The sequence below is a fragment of the Sinocyclocheilus rhinocerous genome, unplaced genomic scaffold, assembly GCF_001515625.1.
Source record: "Sinocyclocheilus rhinocerous isolate Xijiao unplaced genomic scaffold, SAMN03320098_v1.1 scaffold119, whole genome shotgun sequence".
Lineage (NCBI taxonomy): Eukaryota > Metazoa > Chordata > Actinopteri > Cypriniformes > Cyprinidae > Sinocyclocheilus > Sinocyclocheilus rhinocerous.
This window is the reverse complement of record NW_015654491.1, coordinates 954,223-970,206: the sequence shown is the minus strand read 5'-3', so window position 1 is coordinate 970,206 and position 15,984 is coordinate 954,223. Positions and strand designations below refer to the sequence as shown.

The 15,984-nt window shown below is 36.8% G+C and overlaps 1 protein-coding gene across 2 annotated transcripts; it reads left to right on the top strand.

Annotated features, from left to right (window-relative positions):
- Positions 1-1,785: 1,785 nt before the first annotated feature.
- LOC107717103 (coiled-coil domain-containing protein 6-like) lies at positions 1,786-13,491 on the top strand. 2 transcript variants are annotated; one of them, XM_016523760.1, is made up of 9 exons: positions 1,789-2,280; positions 3,310-3,459; positions 4,770-4,898; positions 5,591-5,694; positions 5,815-5,975; positions 6,814-6,970; positions 7,153-7,253; positions 9,258-9,379; positions 12,318-13,491. In XM_016523760.1, the coding sequence occupies exons 1-9, from the start codon at positions 1,981-1,983 to the stop codon at positions 12,489-12,491; spliced, it is 1,398 nt and encodes a 465-aa protein (XP_016379246.1). In that variant the 5' UTR covers positions 1,789-1,980; the 3' UTR covers positions 12,492-13,491. The 2 variants fall into 2 exon arrangements, with proteins under 2 accessions (XP_016379247.1, XP_016379246.1); XM_016523761.1 differs by lacking the exon at positions 9,258-9,379 and having other exon boundaries at positions 1,786-2,280; positions 12,318-12,442.
- The last annotated feature ends 2,493 nt before the right edge of the window (positions 13,492-15,984 follow it).

The following is a 15,984-nucleotide window of genomic DNA, read 5'->3' as shown; positions in this document are numbered from 1 at the left end:
ATCATTACTGAAATAAGAGCCATGAAAACTGGCTGAGCAAACCAGCCATGATTTATCAACTGAGACATTTTGACTATATCAAGTTGAACTAAACATGCTTCGACTCTGTATAAAACACATTACAAGTGATAATGGTCACACCTTTTTACTCTATTGAAATATTACATCTCTGTCCATAAAGGTGACCTTGCACATTGAGTTTATTGAAGACTGACATATTAAGTCAAAGTCAAATAAGTTTATTGGTTTATTGTCTCTTCCATCCAGTGTGGTAGTAGAAAAGGTGCAGAACAAACTGTGTCTCCAAAAGGTATTTGGACACTTAATAATGTATGAATTTCACTTCATTGTATTTGATAACAAAATATCAAAATGAGTAGAATTTGCAAACAAATTAAGCTAGACCACAGAAATTAATCCCATTAACTGAGCCATGTCAGCTATGTTTGACAGACGAAAAGTGTCTGAATACTATATTAATTTTGAACAGTAAAGCTATTGTGCTATTTATGATTTATTTTATGATGATTTAATTTTCTCTTTTAACGGGCTACATACATGCTTCCTTTGAATGAAGTAGGTTTCTCACTGTTCTTGTAAATTTGGTTTTGCATTTCTCTTGTAGTGCCTCAAATAGATGCTAACTTCTCTATAAACATTGCTTATATCATTACTGAAATAAGAGCCATGAAAACTGGCTGAGCAAACCAGCCATGATTTATCAACTGAGACATTTTGACTATATCAAGTTGAACTAAACATGCTTCGACTCTGTATAAAACACATTACAAGTGATAATGGTCACACCTTTTTACTCTATTGAAATATTACATCTCTGTCCATAAAGGTGACCTTGCACATTGAGTTTATTGAAGACTGACATATTGTTAAGTCAAAGTCAAATAAGTTTATTGGTTTATTGTCTCTTCCATCCAGTGTGGTAGTAGAAAAGGTGCAGAACAAACTGTCTCCAAAAGGTATTTGGACACTTAATAATGTATGAATTTCACTTCATTGTATTTGATGACAAAATATCAAAATGAGTAGAATTTGCAAACAAATTAAGCTAGACCACAGAAATTAATCCCATTAACTGAGCCATGTCAGCTATGTTTGACAGACGAAAAGTGTCTGAATACTATATTAATTTTGAACAGTAAAGCTATTGTTTTATCATTTAATATCTAACAATGTATTTATGTGCACTGTTTTGCTTTACAAGTGTGTTGTGTTTTATTTTTTTAAATAAAGTTGTTAATTTACTTTATTTAAAATGTTGCTATATAGAGCAATGACATTCATACATTTGTGTCAGCTTAAATGTCAGAATATTTTCAGGATCACTGTATTACACAAACTACAAATCATACATATCGGTGTAAAATGATTGAGGACCATAAAATTACTTACTGAACTCCAGTTATTTGAGTCAGTTATTTTGGTGGGATTTCTGCATTTTGAAAGTCATGAACATGAGTTGAAAAAACTGAGAAAAACGGAGAGAAATTTGTTGTTACTCGTGGAGACGTTAATTAAATCTATATAGAGTCTCTGAGCAGGTGTAACACATGCACATTTAAGAGGGGAAAAGACTTGTTATAGTCGTGCATGAATCGGTTAAGTGAATTATTCAAAGATTCACTTATAACACAGGAAGACTCACTTGTCGTCTTGTCATCTACTGGCGTATGTAACCCCAAATAAAGGGTAATTGAACGAATCCTTTTGGTGACTATTTCAAAGATTCGAGTCACTTGGATAAATCAAAAAACCCAAACACACTGTCCTCTCCACCACATGACGGCGCCACCCTCCTCATTCGCCTGCACTTTCAGCACGCCCAGTCATTTCTTGGACCGTTCCCTCTCCAGTCAAGCCACACTTGCGCTAAGCCTCTTTCTCCCTGGACCCTGAAATCCAGTCCCACTCCCACTCCACTCGAAGACCGTCGCGAGCACAAGGAAAGAAGCGCGCGACACCATGGCGGACAGCGCGAGCGAGAGCGACACGGACGGCGCGGGCAGCAGCAGCAGCTCCGCCACCCCGCAGTCCTCCTGCACCTCGGCGGCCGCCTCCAACACCTCTACGACCACAATGAACGCCGCCACCAAAGCACAGGGCGTCGTGATCTCCCAGTCCCGACTGGAGGAGCTGACAAACCGACTCGCGTCGCTGCAGCAGGAGAACAAAGTGCTGAAGATCGAGCTCGAGACGTTCAAGCTGAAGTGCAAAGCGCTGCAGGAGGAGAACCGCGACCTGCGCAAAGCTAGCGTCACCATCGTGAGTCAGCCCGTGTTTTTATTGCTTTAATCCCCGCGGCACACCTGACAACACCGCCACGGCATGCGAAGACATCTGAGAAACATTACAAACCACATTGGGGTGCAAAATTAACTTGTTTGGGGGCATAAAGAAGCGTTTGAGTCTATTTAGCTTGCTAGCATTCTAGCTAACTGTGAAAAGAGCCAACAACAAAAGCCAACACTTTAATAGCATTAGTGCTAATGTATATCACAGGCCATCTGCTTCAAAATAGTTTAAATTTCTATATGGACTATTAAACCCCGCAATGAATGTGTCTTTGTACATGTTTATTATCTTAACTCCGGTGGTGTTTGTGTACTGACCACATAAGGCGTTTACTGATTTACCACATGCTTTTATCATCATGGTTTTAATGCAGAACGTGTTTTTGCACTTCTGATACTTTGCGTTAAGCGAATGAGGTTGTCATTAGTAGTTTATATTTGAGGCCTGTGTCAGGGTGGGAAGTTGGCACTCTGAATATTTGGCTCTAATGCGTCAACATCCTGTATGTGAATCAGCCCTTCACTCAGACCATCTGCATTTAGACAAAGAGCCAGCACTCAAGTGTCACTGGAGAAGCACTGACACTGATATCAAGTGCGTTTGCATTTACGACAATCTTTAATGATGGAAATCGATAGTGGCAGTGTGTTGCTTGTTGGTCGTGCAGTTGTTCACTGCGTGAAATGCATCTAATGCAGGATGTTGACATTCATCTTTTGAGTAGTGTTGGTGGATTTTGAATGATTTTATAATGCATAATAGGATTTATGTCTCATTGTCAATAATTAGTTAATTAATGCCTCTAATTCTTTTGTAATAGGAATTTGTGGTAAAATTTGATGCTTTCAGAATCATGTTTTAAGATCAAGCAATAATTTTGTGTGATTGCTTGTTTACTGAAATGTATGGAAAGATTATGCCAATTAATTTTCTAAAATATATCTGTAAGAATAATTGAGTGTTCAAATGCAAGCTTGCTTTGTGTTTATTTTTCTGCAGCAAGCGCGGGCAGAACAAGAAGAGGAGTTCATCTCCAACACTTTATTTAAGAAGATTCAGGCTCTGCAAAAGGAGAAGGAGACGCTCGCCGTCAACTATGAGAAAGAAGAGGAGTTCCTCACCAATGACTTGTCCAGGAAGCTCATGCAGGTGAGAAACTCTAGAAGGAAAGAGCCCATCAGTGGCGTTTGAGGTCAGGGGTAGGAAACGTGATCACTTGCCCTTAGTATTATCCCTAAAGGTAACTTTCAAGTTGACATACAGTATCTATGTCATTACAAATTTATTGTTCAGCAGCTTTCTTATATAATGCTGATTTTGGTTGCAGTTAAAAGTAAGCATAAGCAAACAATGGTAGCTGATTAAATCGTATGAGAGTTTGTTTTGTAGATGGTCACTGAATCTGGCTCCTCTGCTGAGACCAGATGACATTGTTTATGGTGCATGTGTTTAGTAGGTGTGCTGTATTGTGTGGAGGAGTAAGGAGAGATAGTGGGATTAGTGTGCGTACTAATGAGTCATGCCAACTATATGTTTACACTACTGTTCAAATGTTTGGGGTCGGTAAGATTTTATAATGTTTTTGAAAGAAGACTTGTATGCTCTCCAAGGCTTGCCTCTATTTGATAGAAGAAGAAAAAATACAGTGAAAACAGTAAAATAGTGAAATTAATACAATTTTAAATAACTTTTCCATTGTAAATTTTGTTAAATGTAATCTATACCTGTAATGGCAAAGCTGAATTTTCAGCAGTCATTACTCCAGTCTTCAGTGTTGCATGATCCTTCAGAAAGCAATCTCATATGCTGATTTGGTGCTTAAGAAAACAGTGCTGTTGTGGAAATCTTTTTTCATGATTCTTTAATGATTCTTTGAATAGAAAGTTGAAAGGAACAGCATTTATTTGAAATATAAATAATTAGTAACATTGTAAATGTCTGTACTGCATTTACTGCTTGATCAATTTTATGTGTTCTTGATGAATAAGTATTAATTTCTTAAAAAAATTACTAACCCCAAACTTTTGAACAGTAGTGCTAAAAATATAATATTACAATTAAAGTTTGGCCCAGTATGGCAGAGTTTTATACTAATAGTTAGCATTGTCTCTTATCCTTTTACCATTGTCTCTTTCTCATTGATTATATTTCAGTCTTTTATAGCTTGCAGACATTTGTTTTTCCATGATGTATTAAATTTTGAATGTTGTTGCAAATTCATCTGGTTAAAATATGTTGCTATGGTAATGCAACACAAGCAAATATGCATGAGCATTTTAAAATAGTTACCACGAAGAATGAATTATCATGTTATCGTTTGTAAGGACACCAGGAAAAAAAATTTGGCACCAAAACGTCACTTTGAATCACAGCTCATTTGGGGTGCCCATCGTGTTTAGATTTGGGTGTGTTGCATGTGTTTTACTTTTATTCTCTTAAGTACTTTCTTTCTTTTTCAGCTTCAGCATGAAAAGGCAGAGCTGGAGCAGCATTTGGAGCAAGAGCAGGAATTCCAGGTCAATAAATTGATGAAAAAGATAAAAAAACTGGAGAACGACACCATCTCCAAACAGCTCACTCTAGAGCAGGTACGTTCTTCAAACATCCTGCTGTAGAACAGGATCATTACTATCTTTACTATAATTTTTACTTACTATCTACTATCTCTTACTATCTTTGCTGTCATTTTCGATTGATTTAATGCATTCTTTGCTGAATCAAAGTATTTGTTCCTTTCTAAAAAATAAATCTTACTTACCCCAGACTTTTGAATGGTTGTGTATAATGCCTTTTCAAGATATTTAGTACCATTTGAGATAAATGGCAACTTCAGTGTGGATTTAATGTGTCACTTTATCAAGTTAATGTTAGCTAGCAGATAAATAAGTTAGCTATAAATGTACAGCAATGAAGTAACCATTTTAACCGGTCTCAATTTCAGCTAATGTGTGTTCCGCAACACCCTCTGGATATTGTCCAGTTGAGTGGGGGCCAACAATGTAAGACTAGCCATGTTGCAGCAGCAATTAGTCCAGCCTCACGTTTCTAAAAAACTAATTCTTGAATGGCCACCATCTATTGCACAAATGTTCAAATCAGTAGCTGTCTCCAAGTACCTTGTTTTTCGTTTGCTTGGGCATCTGCTAGTATCTGGCTTTGTCACACAGATTCAGCAAATTTCTGATTATTATTGTTATTATTGTGGCCCAACATTTTTCCTTAAGAACATGCATTATTTTAAAACCATGGCATTTTTGTTAATTGCACGTAACATATGCAGCTCCGGCGTGAGAAGATTGATCTGGAAAACACTCTGGAACAGGAGCAGGAGGCACTAGTCAACCGGCTTTGGAAGCGCATGGACAAACTCGAGGCAGAGAAAAGGTAATGTCCCTTGTGAGGTGGTCGGTCTTCTTAATGCATTTTCATACCTTCTGAAAATCTTTGTATGTGGCTACAATTACTTGATCACATGATTTTTATTCTCTTCGTTCTGATTGGCAGGATTCTGCAGGAGAAGCTTGACCAGCCAGTGTCGGCCCCACCCTCTCCACGTGAAGTTTCGATGGAGATTGACTCTCCGGAGAACATGATGCGGCACATCCGCTTCCTGAAGAGTGAAGTGGAGAGGCTCAAACGCAGCCTCCGCACTACAGAGCTCCAACGTGAGTCCTTGTCTCATCACGCACGCATGCACTCCTGCACCAACACAGCCTCTCTGCCATCATACTACAGCCAGAGGCAAACAAACTCTTCTGCGAATTGGAATACAGCCTTAATATTAATCTTAACAGTAGCTCATGGTATACTATATACAATTCCAGATTAGGATTAGTACTTCCCAATTAGTAGTACATTGTAAATAGTAAACCAAAAGGTAACTTGGCTCCCTGAATAGTGAAGTAAATGATTTTATTTTGTAGTTGAGCTATATGTATTGGGAAGCAGCCATAGTTTGTAGCACAGTACAGTGTTACACACATTTATTTCATTCTTAGCTTGATAACGTTAAATTGTGTTGGCCACTAGAGGGAGACATTTACATTTACATTACAGTAAGATAACGACATTTTATTTTAGCTCATGGTATCATTAAAGCTTTAAGCAGGGATTAACACAGCAGTGTATTGAGTCAGCAATAAGGTTGATATAAAAAGCTTTTAAAACTTAAACAAATAAAAGATTTATATAATTTAAATATTTGAAATAATTAATTGTAATTTATTTAAACTATATAATTAAGTAGTTTTTTATTCATTGTAAATATCAGCATAACAATTTGAGAAAGTTTAATTGAAAATAAGCATGAATTAGCATGTCTTTTTTTAAGATAAAAATTGATCACTTCATCCAGAATTAAAATCATCCAAAGAGCATCTTGTGCTTCAGTTTGTTTTTTTTCAAAATCCTAAAACATTGTTTATTCACAGGTTTAAATTACAATTTATATGACTTTATAAAATTTTTCTATGTTTGTTTTCTATCCTCTCTCTTTCCTTCCAGACACAGAGAAGCGGGCTCAATATATTGAGGAGGAAAGGCAGATGAGGGAAGAGAATATTCGTCTTCAGAGGAAACTCCAGAGAGAAATGGAGAGAAGGGAGGCACTGTGTAGACAGCTGTCAGAGAGCGAGAGCAGCCTTGAGATGGACGATGAGAGGTGCATTAATTTCACACAAAAGATGACTGGACTCATAACCTTATTATTGTACATATTTGATAAACCTGAAAATAACCAGACACAGTGGTCTTAACGTGACTATTGTAATAAAAAGCATGCATTGCCAGATTCATTTTGTTTTGCGGTTTGTTTCTCACATCTCGCTCTCTTTCTCTCTCTAGATATTTTAATGAGATGTCTGCTCAGGGACTGAGAGCTCGTACGGTGTCCAGCCCAATCCCCTACAACCCCTCTCCCTCCTCCAGCCGCCCCATCTCCCCTGGTATGTGTCCACATGGTTAGCTTTGAAGATTTATCACTCTTTTGTAGCAAAAATGGTCTTTAACAGCTGTTTTAAATTGTAATAATATTTCACATTTTTAACACATTGCACAAATGCTTTTACTGTATTACTATATATTTTACTCTATTATAATCAAAGGTGAGCATATAAAACATATTTCAAAAACTGAAAAAAAAACAGCTATAATAACTCTTGAACATTAGAGTACATGATTAAAAAATTGTATGTGCTTTTTCTTCGATTCACATCATTTTAAAACTCAATACAGCCTTTCGGCACGCAGCCTTTGGTTCAGTTCATAGGGTGATGATTAGACGTGATTTTATGGAGTGTTAATTATTATGCAAGTTGTACTGTACAGTAGGGTTGGGTACCGAAACCCGGTAGCAATATGGCACCGGTACCTATGTAACCGGTATGTACTAGAACCGAATCAGAACGCAGATTTCGGTGCCATGCCTGATCGATCGATTGAAATATTTCCTCCGGTTCTCTGAAACGAACGTAAGAAGCATAATCACTGGCACAGCACGTGAAAAATAATTTCCCGACTGAGAAAATGCACGTGAACTCAAGTCGGAAAGACCAGTCAAATGCTTCCTTTTGTGATCTGTTGAGGCTTCTTGTCACAGAGTGAGGCAGAAAATATGTTCCATATGCTACTTTAAAAAGAATACATCTATTAGCAATAGATTATAAATTAGGGTGACCATGCGTCCTCTTTTTGGACCTACAAAAATGCGTCCGGCCGGGATTTCTTAATTGCCCAAAATGTCAGGGATTCGGCTGTTTTCTTAATCTCGCTCCCGCTGAATCTCTGACCATTGCCGCCTGCTCCCGCAACATGTTTCGCTCCCGCGATTTTCGTGTCCACTCCTTTAAACATTCTAATATTGTATATAATTTTGGCGCATCAGGGAGCCGCTCTCAGTATGCGGAGTATTTTAATTATTTTGAATGAGCATTTGCGCTGTGTACTTTCACTTTCGATTTCGTGATCACACGCACTCTGTGAGCATGAACCGCATAAACACATTTCATTACACCAAATACACAAAATAATGTTCTTTTTAGCAGCATAATTTGCACTCTCTATTCTATTTCTATTCTAACTACTTGTTTTATTTATAAAGAAAAATGAGCCTCTAACACTAGCATTATCTTTTCTTTCTCTATTCTTTAATAAGTATCGGTTCAGGCACCGGAACCGTTTTAAAAGTATCGAAAAAAAAACCAAACGATACCTAACCCTACTGTACAGTGATGTGAAGTTATATTAGGTCATAGTCTTGCTTTCTCATTCTGAGATTAAACCTATAAATGAGGGCTAACCTTTGAAGTCTACATAAAGAATCTTTCAAATTGCTGGTGCTATAGATATATTATGGGATTTAATTTTGCTTCAGGTATTGTAGGAATTGATGAACACAATAGATAAACTAGGTAATAAAATAAAAGAATCTTTAATAATAATAAAAAAAACCTTGAACAAGTATATCAAGTTATGCAATTCAGTGTTGAAAAACAAGATTAATGTTGATAAAAAGTTCTTTAATCAGAAAAAGTCAACGTTTTGTTTATTGTTTGCTGGTTTTTAATAACAGTATTAATGGGTTGCATCATGTAAAATATGTTTGCTCTATTTTTTAAATGACCTCATAGAATTTAGATATGCATGATGAAAAGTATAACACTGCTTATTTGATGGTGTGAAAGTCAAATTTCTATTACATTGCTAAGGAAGGCTGAGCCAATCTAGTTCTTTCAGTTCTTTCATTAGGTTTCTCTGCTGAGTCCAATTATTTATACATTTTTCCATGATCCCAGAGGAGTTATATACTTCGCTATTTATATTTGTTCTGCATACTGTCATTATGGTGGGCCAGGCTTCATTGTTTGTTTGGAAATCTTGGCATGTTACAAAATAAACAGCATAAAGGACCTCACTAAAACTGATTAGCAGATGCTCTTTCACCATTCCAGGTTTGTCGTACGCTAGTCACACGGTTGGTTTCACCCCTCCGGCGACGCTGAGCCGAGCACCACTCCCCCACTACACGTCTCCCGGGCTACACATCCACCCAGGGCCCTCACACGGTGTACAGGTGCCTACACACACTATACACACGTCCAGCATCTTCCAGCATATATAAACACACTCACTCTCTGCTCATGTTGATGATGAGCAAGATGTTTACATGCAGGAAGCAGAGTGTATCATGGACAGTTTGTTTTTAGTTAAGATCCATTGTAATGCCATTCAGCTGAATTGAAAACAACACATTTGATGACTCATCTGTGAGTCACCTGTGACACTCGACCTCAGAATGCTCTTCCTCATCCCCATTGTGTGTCTAATTTAATATAGACCTGTACCATGAATCCTCAGCCATCCAAATAAGATAACGCACAAAAACTGCATCCTGACTTTCTGTGTACCTTGCAGTGTATTCTGACCTGTTAGATGGAGAGATACTCCACCCAAACCTTGTCATCTTATCGATCACAAACACAAAGGTGTGCCATGTGTTGTACTGTGTAACCGAGATATTAAGTTATATTGCAATGCAGAAACCCTGATAAGATAAACTCACTGAACAAAATCGTCCAACGTGTGTTTGTGCATACAATGATGCCTACATTTTTAATTTTAAATTTGCACAAGTTTCACCCTTTTAAATTCACTTTTCTCAAGGAATGTTTCCAAAAAAAAAAAAAAAAAGAGTATTCTGATGAATTGACATGGTTTATTCTTTAATCTTGCCACTGATTTTGGTGGATTAAAGATTGAATATTTAGTGTAAAAAAACATTTATTCCTCACACTCAGTATTAGGCAAGAAAGAAGTCAAATGGTAGTAATGGTTACGAATGTCAAACAAAGTGGTTTAAAAATTACTTTAAGGCTGTTTTCTATTTGTGTGTCAGGACCAGGTTCATGCCAGCACAGACAAGACCTGGACATTCTTTCATCACACTTTCTATCATTCATGGCAGCTCTAGAGTAATTGAGGTCATACTGTAGCTATTGATTTCCAAATGAAAGGTCTACTTCCTGAATTTAAACATTTCTTATTATCAATGTTGAAAACAGCTATGCTGCTTAATATTTTTGTGGAAACTTGGGTAATTTTTTTTTATTTTTTGAGAAGAAAGTTGAAAAGAACAGTTTTTAAAAAAAATATAAAACAAAAGACCTCAGACTTTTGAATGGTTTTGTATATTGCCTTTTCAAGCTATTTAGTAACATTTGAGATAAATGACAACTGCAACGTGGATTTAGTGTGTCACTTAATGTTAGCTAGCAGATAAATAAGTTAGCTATAATTAAATAAGTTAGCTATAAATGTACAGCAATGAAGTAACCATTTCAACCGGTCTCAATTTCAGCTTATGTATGTTCCGCAACACCCTCTGGATATTGTCCAGTTGAGTGGGGGCCAACAATGTAAGACTAGCCATGTTGCAGCAGCAGTTAGTCCAGCCTCATGTTTATGTCTGTTGCACCAATATGACCCCTCTATTTACCAGCAGAGACTTTGATGAAGGGACTGACTAAGTAAGCACGTTACATAACCTCACCATTGCCATCCCTTAATGGCTCATTGCAAGTTTTACCATAGTCATCTAAATAACCAAAAACATCAACAAGACTTTTGCTGTATCCGATTGCTTGTCACATTTCACAAGATTTTGAGTTCGTAACCAATTGAAATATTCTATGCACACTGCAGAGGTAGTTTATTGAGACAAAGAAATCCAAAAGTCAGAGTATTTCGGTGTAAGTTTTGCTAATTCATGACACTAATTCGCTAATTCATGACACTCATTATTTTTGCCTCTTTTTGCTTTCCTAATACCCATTTGAACGTGGATTATATTTTCCTGTTGGGGAGCTGTTGGCTATAGTAACAGTGATCTGTTTGTTATAGCGAAAAGCAGTTGGCTCACTTTCATGTCCCGCAGTGCCTTGAAAAAGTCGGCTTGTTTTGATAAACCAGTGACCGCAGAGCCAGACCCTTCCAGCAACACTCAGAGGGGTCACACTCAGTTTGCACATGTAAATACACTTACTGTATGTGTCAAATAATCTAGGGGCGATGATACCAATGACCATTTTATATGTAAATTTTAGCATAGTTTTGTTTAGCAAAAGCATGACCGGAATTGTCAGAAAGTACAACTGTTGAATTGTATGATGACCATACTTCCTCTGCTCCCCAGACATGTCATGGTCGAGATTTCAAAATTGCCTAAAATGTCCGTGTTTTGACTTTGTTTTCCTATTGACATGCTCTCTACAGTCCTCATATATTATTTCTGAGATCGAAACCACATGCTAGCATGCTATTCTTAAGCAGTAAGTGCAAGAGTACTAAGCGTAATATACTAGTATGTAGTCCCGAATTTAGCATATATGTACCTGTATTTGCTTTGCTTTGAGCGTTCGCTGTAGATCCCACCTCCTCGCATGCCACGATTGGTCGATTATGCCTGCACGCTATTGGTCAAACTACTTTTCAGTCATTACTTTCAGTAAATATGAAAAAAAATTAAAACCCGGACATTTAAGGCCATTTAGCAGAAGATGTTATGAATTACACTCCCATTAAAAGGTTTGGGGTCAGTTAGATTTTTTTTGTAAATGTTTTTGAAAAAAAAATCTCTTATGCTTACCTAGCCTAAATGTAATTTTTAAAAAGCAGTTTATTTCTGTGGTGACCCAGACTTCAGGGTCACATGATTCTTTGGAAATCATTCTAATATCCTGATTTGGTGCTTTAAAAAACTCTGTCTTAAGCAGCACAACTGATTTCAACATTAATAATAATAATATTTTTAAAGAAACTGTGATATTCTTTTATTTCAAGATTCTTTGATAAAATGTTCAAAAAGAACACCATTTATTTGAAATACAATTTTAATAAAATCTGTTTACTGTCACTTTTGCGTCCTTGCTGAATTAAAAGTATTAAAAAAACTTGCTGACCCCTTATTGTATATCACATCATGAGCTTGTCTTGTATTTCCTCCCCTCATACAGAGGCCATCCCCAAGGAGAAGCACCAGCCCAGATAAGTTCAAGCGTCCGACGCCGCCTCCATCCCCAAACACACACTTTGGAGCACAGCACCATCCACCACCACCACCACCACCTGCACAGCCGATGATTCATTCCCACTCTGTGACATCACAGAACCCCCCCTCTCAGCCTTAATGCATGCACCGTGCGCTACCTTAAGCTGGGCTGCTTCAAGCTAGGCCACACTACTACTACAATGACAACAACTCAGTGATCCTCCACTGGGCAAAAGTTGGAAGGGATTGGAGTGAATATGGAATTAGAGTACAGTTGAACTGGGGAGCGAAAGGACTGGGAATGTGAAAAGGAAGAAAGTGTAGATGCTTGGCCCAACTGACAGATCCATAACCAGCCCCATGCTGTTAAATTTTGTTATTCTTACTGTGTTTTTTTTTTTTCTCTCTGTAAAGTGATCAAGCTGATTTGGGAAAGTTTAGGAAGATCGTTCGAGAGGGTTGACGGCTGCGTATGCCTGCACTTTTTTTTTTTTTGGGAAGTCTTTCCCCAGCCCTCATTTAATCTTATTTGTTTTAACAGATTTACTGTTAAATGTAATCTAAATTTTCCATTTAATAACTCAACTCTCAATTGGATAAATCTGTCCTCTCATATGAGTGCATCTTCACAGAGGTTGAGAGAAATCCCAGCACATTTGCCGTGGGGTAAAACGTTTTTTTTGTTTTGTCTGTCTGTTCGTTTTTAGGGCGTTTTTGTTTGTAAAACAGATGTGTGTGCATGTGGCTTATTGGCAGCATGTAGATGGTAAAGACAGACAGACTGAAATGTACTGAAACAGCACTTGTTGCCTCTCTGCGTGTGTATTATAGTGGGATTATAGTGTTTGTGTGTGTCTGCACAGCCGTAGAGGTTTCCCACGACTGCTGGTCGGGGACCAGTCTCTCCCTGCTAGAATCCATACATGACCCACTACGAAAACAAAGTCAATACTGGTTTCTGATCAGCAGCTCAACCTCTCTCAGAGCCCTCACTGTGAAGGGAGTGCCCTGAACACTTATTCAGATGGGAATTTTGCTTAATGCCAGTGTCCTATAACACCCAAACATGAACCGACCTGTTGATGCAACAAAACAAGGTACTGTTGAACAATTAACTCAACATGATTAAATGCTTGTACAAAAAAAAAATTGTGCGCTTTATTTCACCTGAAATGTGTGCAAGTTATTGAACTTCAGCTTATAAAGCTGTGTATGCGTTTTAACCTCACTGAATATTTTTAAAGATATTGTGATTTCGAAGGTTCTTTCTTTTATTTTTCAGTCAGATCCAGGGGGAAGGATTCAGAAGTCATAAGTGATAGGTCACGTTTCCTGCTATTTTGACCGCTTTTTGAGATGCACTACAGGGTTTCTGCGAGTCCAAAACGTTCAATATTTTTAATATTTAATTTCTTTTACTTTTTTTTTTTTAAACTCATCTTATTGTAGCCAGGTCCCCTAAACTGTATTATGTGACCCTTCATGACAGCAGCCCTCTTGAGGTGTCCGGTAATATTACACACCTGTTTGGTACTGCACATCAATCCCCCACCACAGTTTTCCAGATTACCAAACATCTCTCTTAGTCTTAGCAAGCGCTCTTTCTCTCTCTCTCTCTCTCTCTCTCTCACACTATCGAGTCGTGTGGCTGTGTGGTAATCCCTGCACAAGTATTTCAGCATAAGCTGTCCTGTGCTGCTTTCTCTCTGGCAACGGCCACTCTCACCTGGTTCAGACCAGTTCTGTCAGGCTAGGGTGGTCAAGGGGGTGTAACCGACCCTCAAGTTCTAACGTTACGGTCCGATTCGAAGAATAGTTAAAGTCATGCTGTTCAGTGTGTGTTTGGGTTCTGAAAGAGCTAACATAGATATACCCATGTGTCTTCATTAACAGGTAGGGAACAACCGGGGTGCTTGTAATGATTTTCAATTTCATTTGGTAGACCTATTAAAACAGAAATTATGACTTAATTGTATAATAAAACAAATATAATAATAATAATTACAAATTAGTATTAATAATATATTAAGTATTATAATGTAATTATTTATATATATATATAATTAGTATTATATTTTATGTATATATTGTATTATAATTAGTATTAGAGTATACTTTAAAAATAATTATAATTCTTAGTACTAATAATTATTTATTACTAAAAATAAATCTATAACAATTATGGAGAACTTGTCAAAAGTGAATAATTATATTAAATAATTTGATAATATAATTATAGTAACAAAATAATATAATAGTAAAATTTCTGTTAGCAATTATAAAGAAATGTCAGAAGTGAACAATTAAGATAATAAATAATTATATAATATTGTAATAAAAATTATATAAAATAATGTATGCTTTTAATAAAATTATATAATTTTATTAAAAATAATATTTAATAAAATAAGTCATTTATTATATTATAACTTAACAAAATGTAATAATTTTAGTAGCAATCATGGAGAACCTGTCAAGTGTTATTAATAATTCTAATATATAATTGTATAGTTTAAATTATACAATTAATAATAATAATTTAAAAGTCACTTTGATTACTAATGGATCTTTGGGTGCATTAAGACAAAAAAAAAATGTTGCATTTTGAATTTAATAATGAAATGGTAAATTTTGAACAAGTCCTGATATAAATTTTGTGTTGAGTAAGATGAAGACGCTAATTAAAGCAGCTCTACAGCAGGGTTGAAAGTTTCACAGCCCCCGCGTCAGTGTTTGGAGAGAGCATGTCTTTTCTTACCATTCCCTCAGCTGACCTAAGCTTGATTTGCTGCTGACCTGTTTAAGGGTATGAATGGAGTGGCAAAACAAGACTGTCAACATCAGGAGATGCCGTATGTGTAAGCAAGTCAATAACAGAGAACGAGACGGAAAAGGGAAGGGAGTGTCAGGATATCACAGAGGTCGCTCAAGGTTTGTGTTCTCCTGCCACGCTAGTCAGGTTGAGTCTGCACTCCTAAAAGCGGAAGCAAAAGCTCATAGTAAACATGGAGATCATGTCACACTCACAGCTTTTGTTTTCCAGAGTTCCTGTAATTCCGCAGCACAGACCTGATGGACTGCTCTCATTACTTTTCGTCTGAAAATGGGACTAATCTTTTTTCCAAGAAAAACTCCAAAAAAGCTCTTGACAATAATGGCATTCATGATTTCTTAACATTAAAACAAATCCAACCAAACTAAATTGAACCATAAGCTATTTCTGCTAATATAACTCAATCTTCTCTGCCACTCTCAGACAAACTGAACATCAACATTGAGAGAAAATGAAAGCTACTACAGGAGAGATGTACAATATCAGTCAAACGTTTAGACACACATTTGACTGATGTTTCTCATGATCTCTGAAACCTTTTTAGTTTTCTAGTTTTGTAGACAAATATAAACTCTGTGTATGAATTTATTTACAAAACCAACATTTTAATTGAAATTTTAAAAAAATAAAATGAACCAGAGAGTGAAGGAAAACAACCAACATGTACCCAGCATGCATGGGAACTACTTGAAGACTGTTGGAAAAGCACCTGAAGTGGCTACTTGTGAAGTTTTGAGAGATCGCCAAGAGTGTGTAGCAGTGTTAGCAAATCAAACAGCGGCTATATTGAAAAATAAAA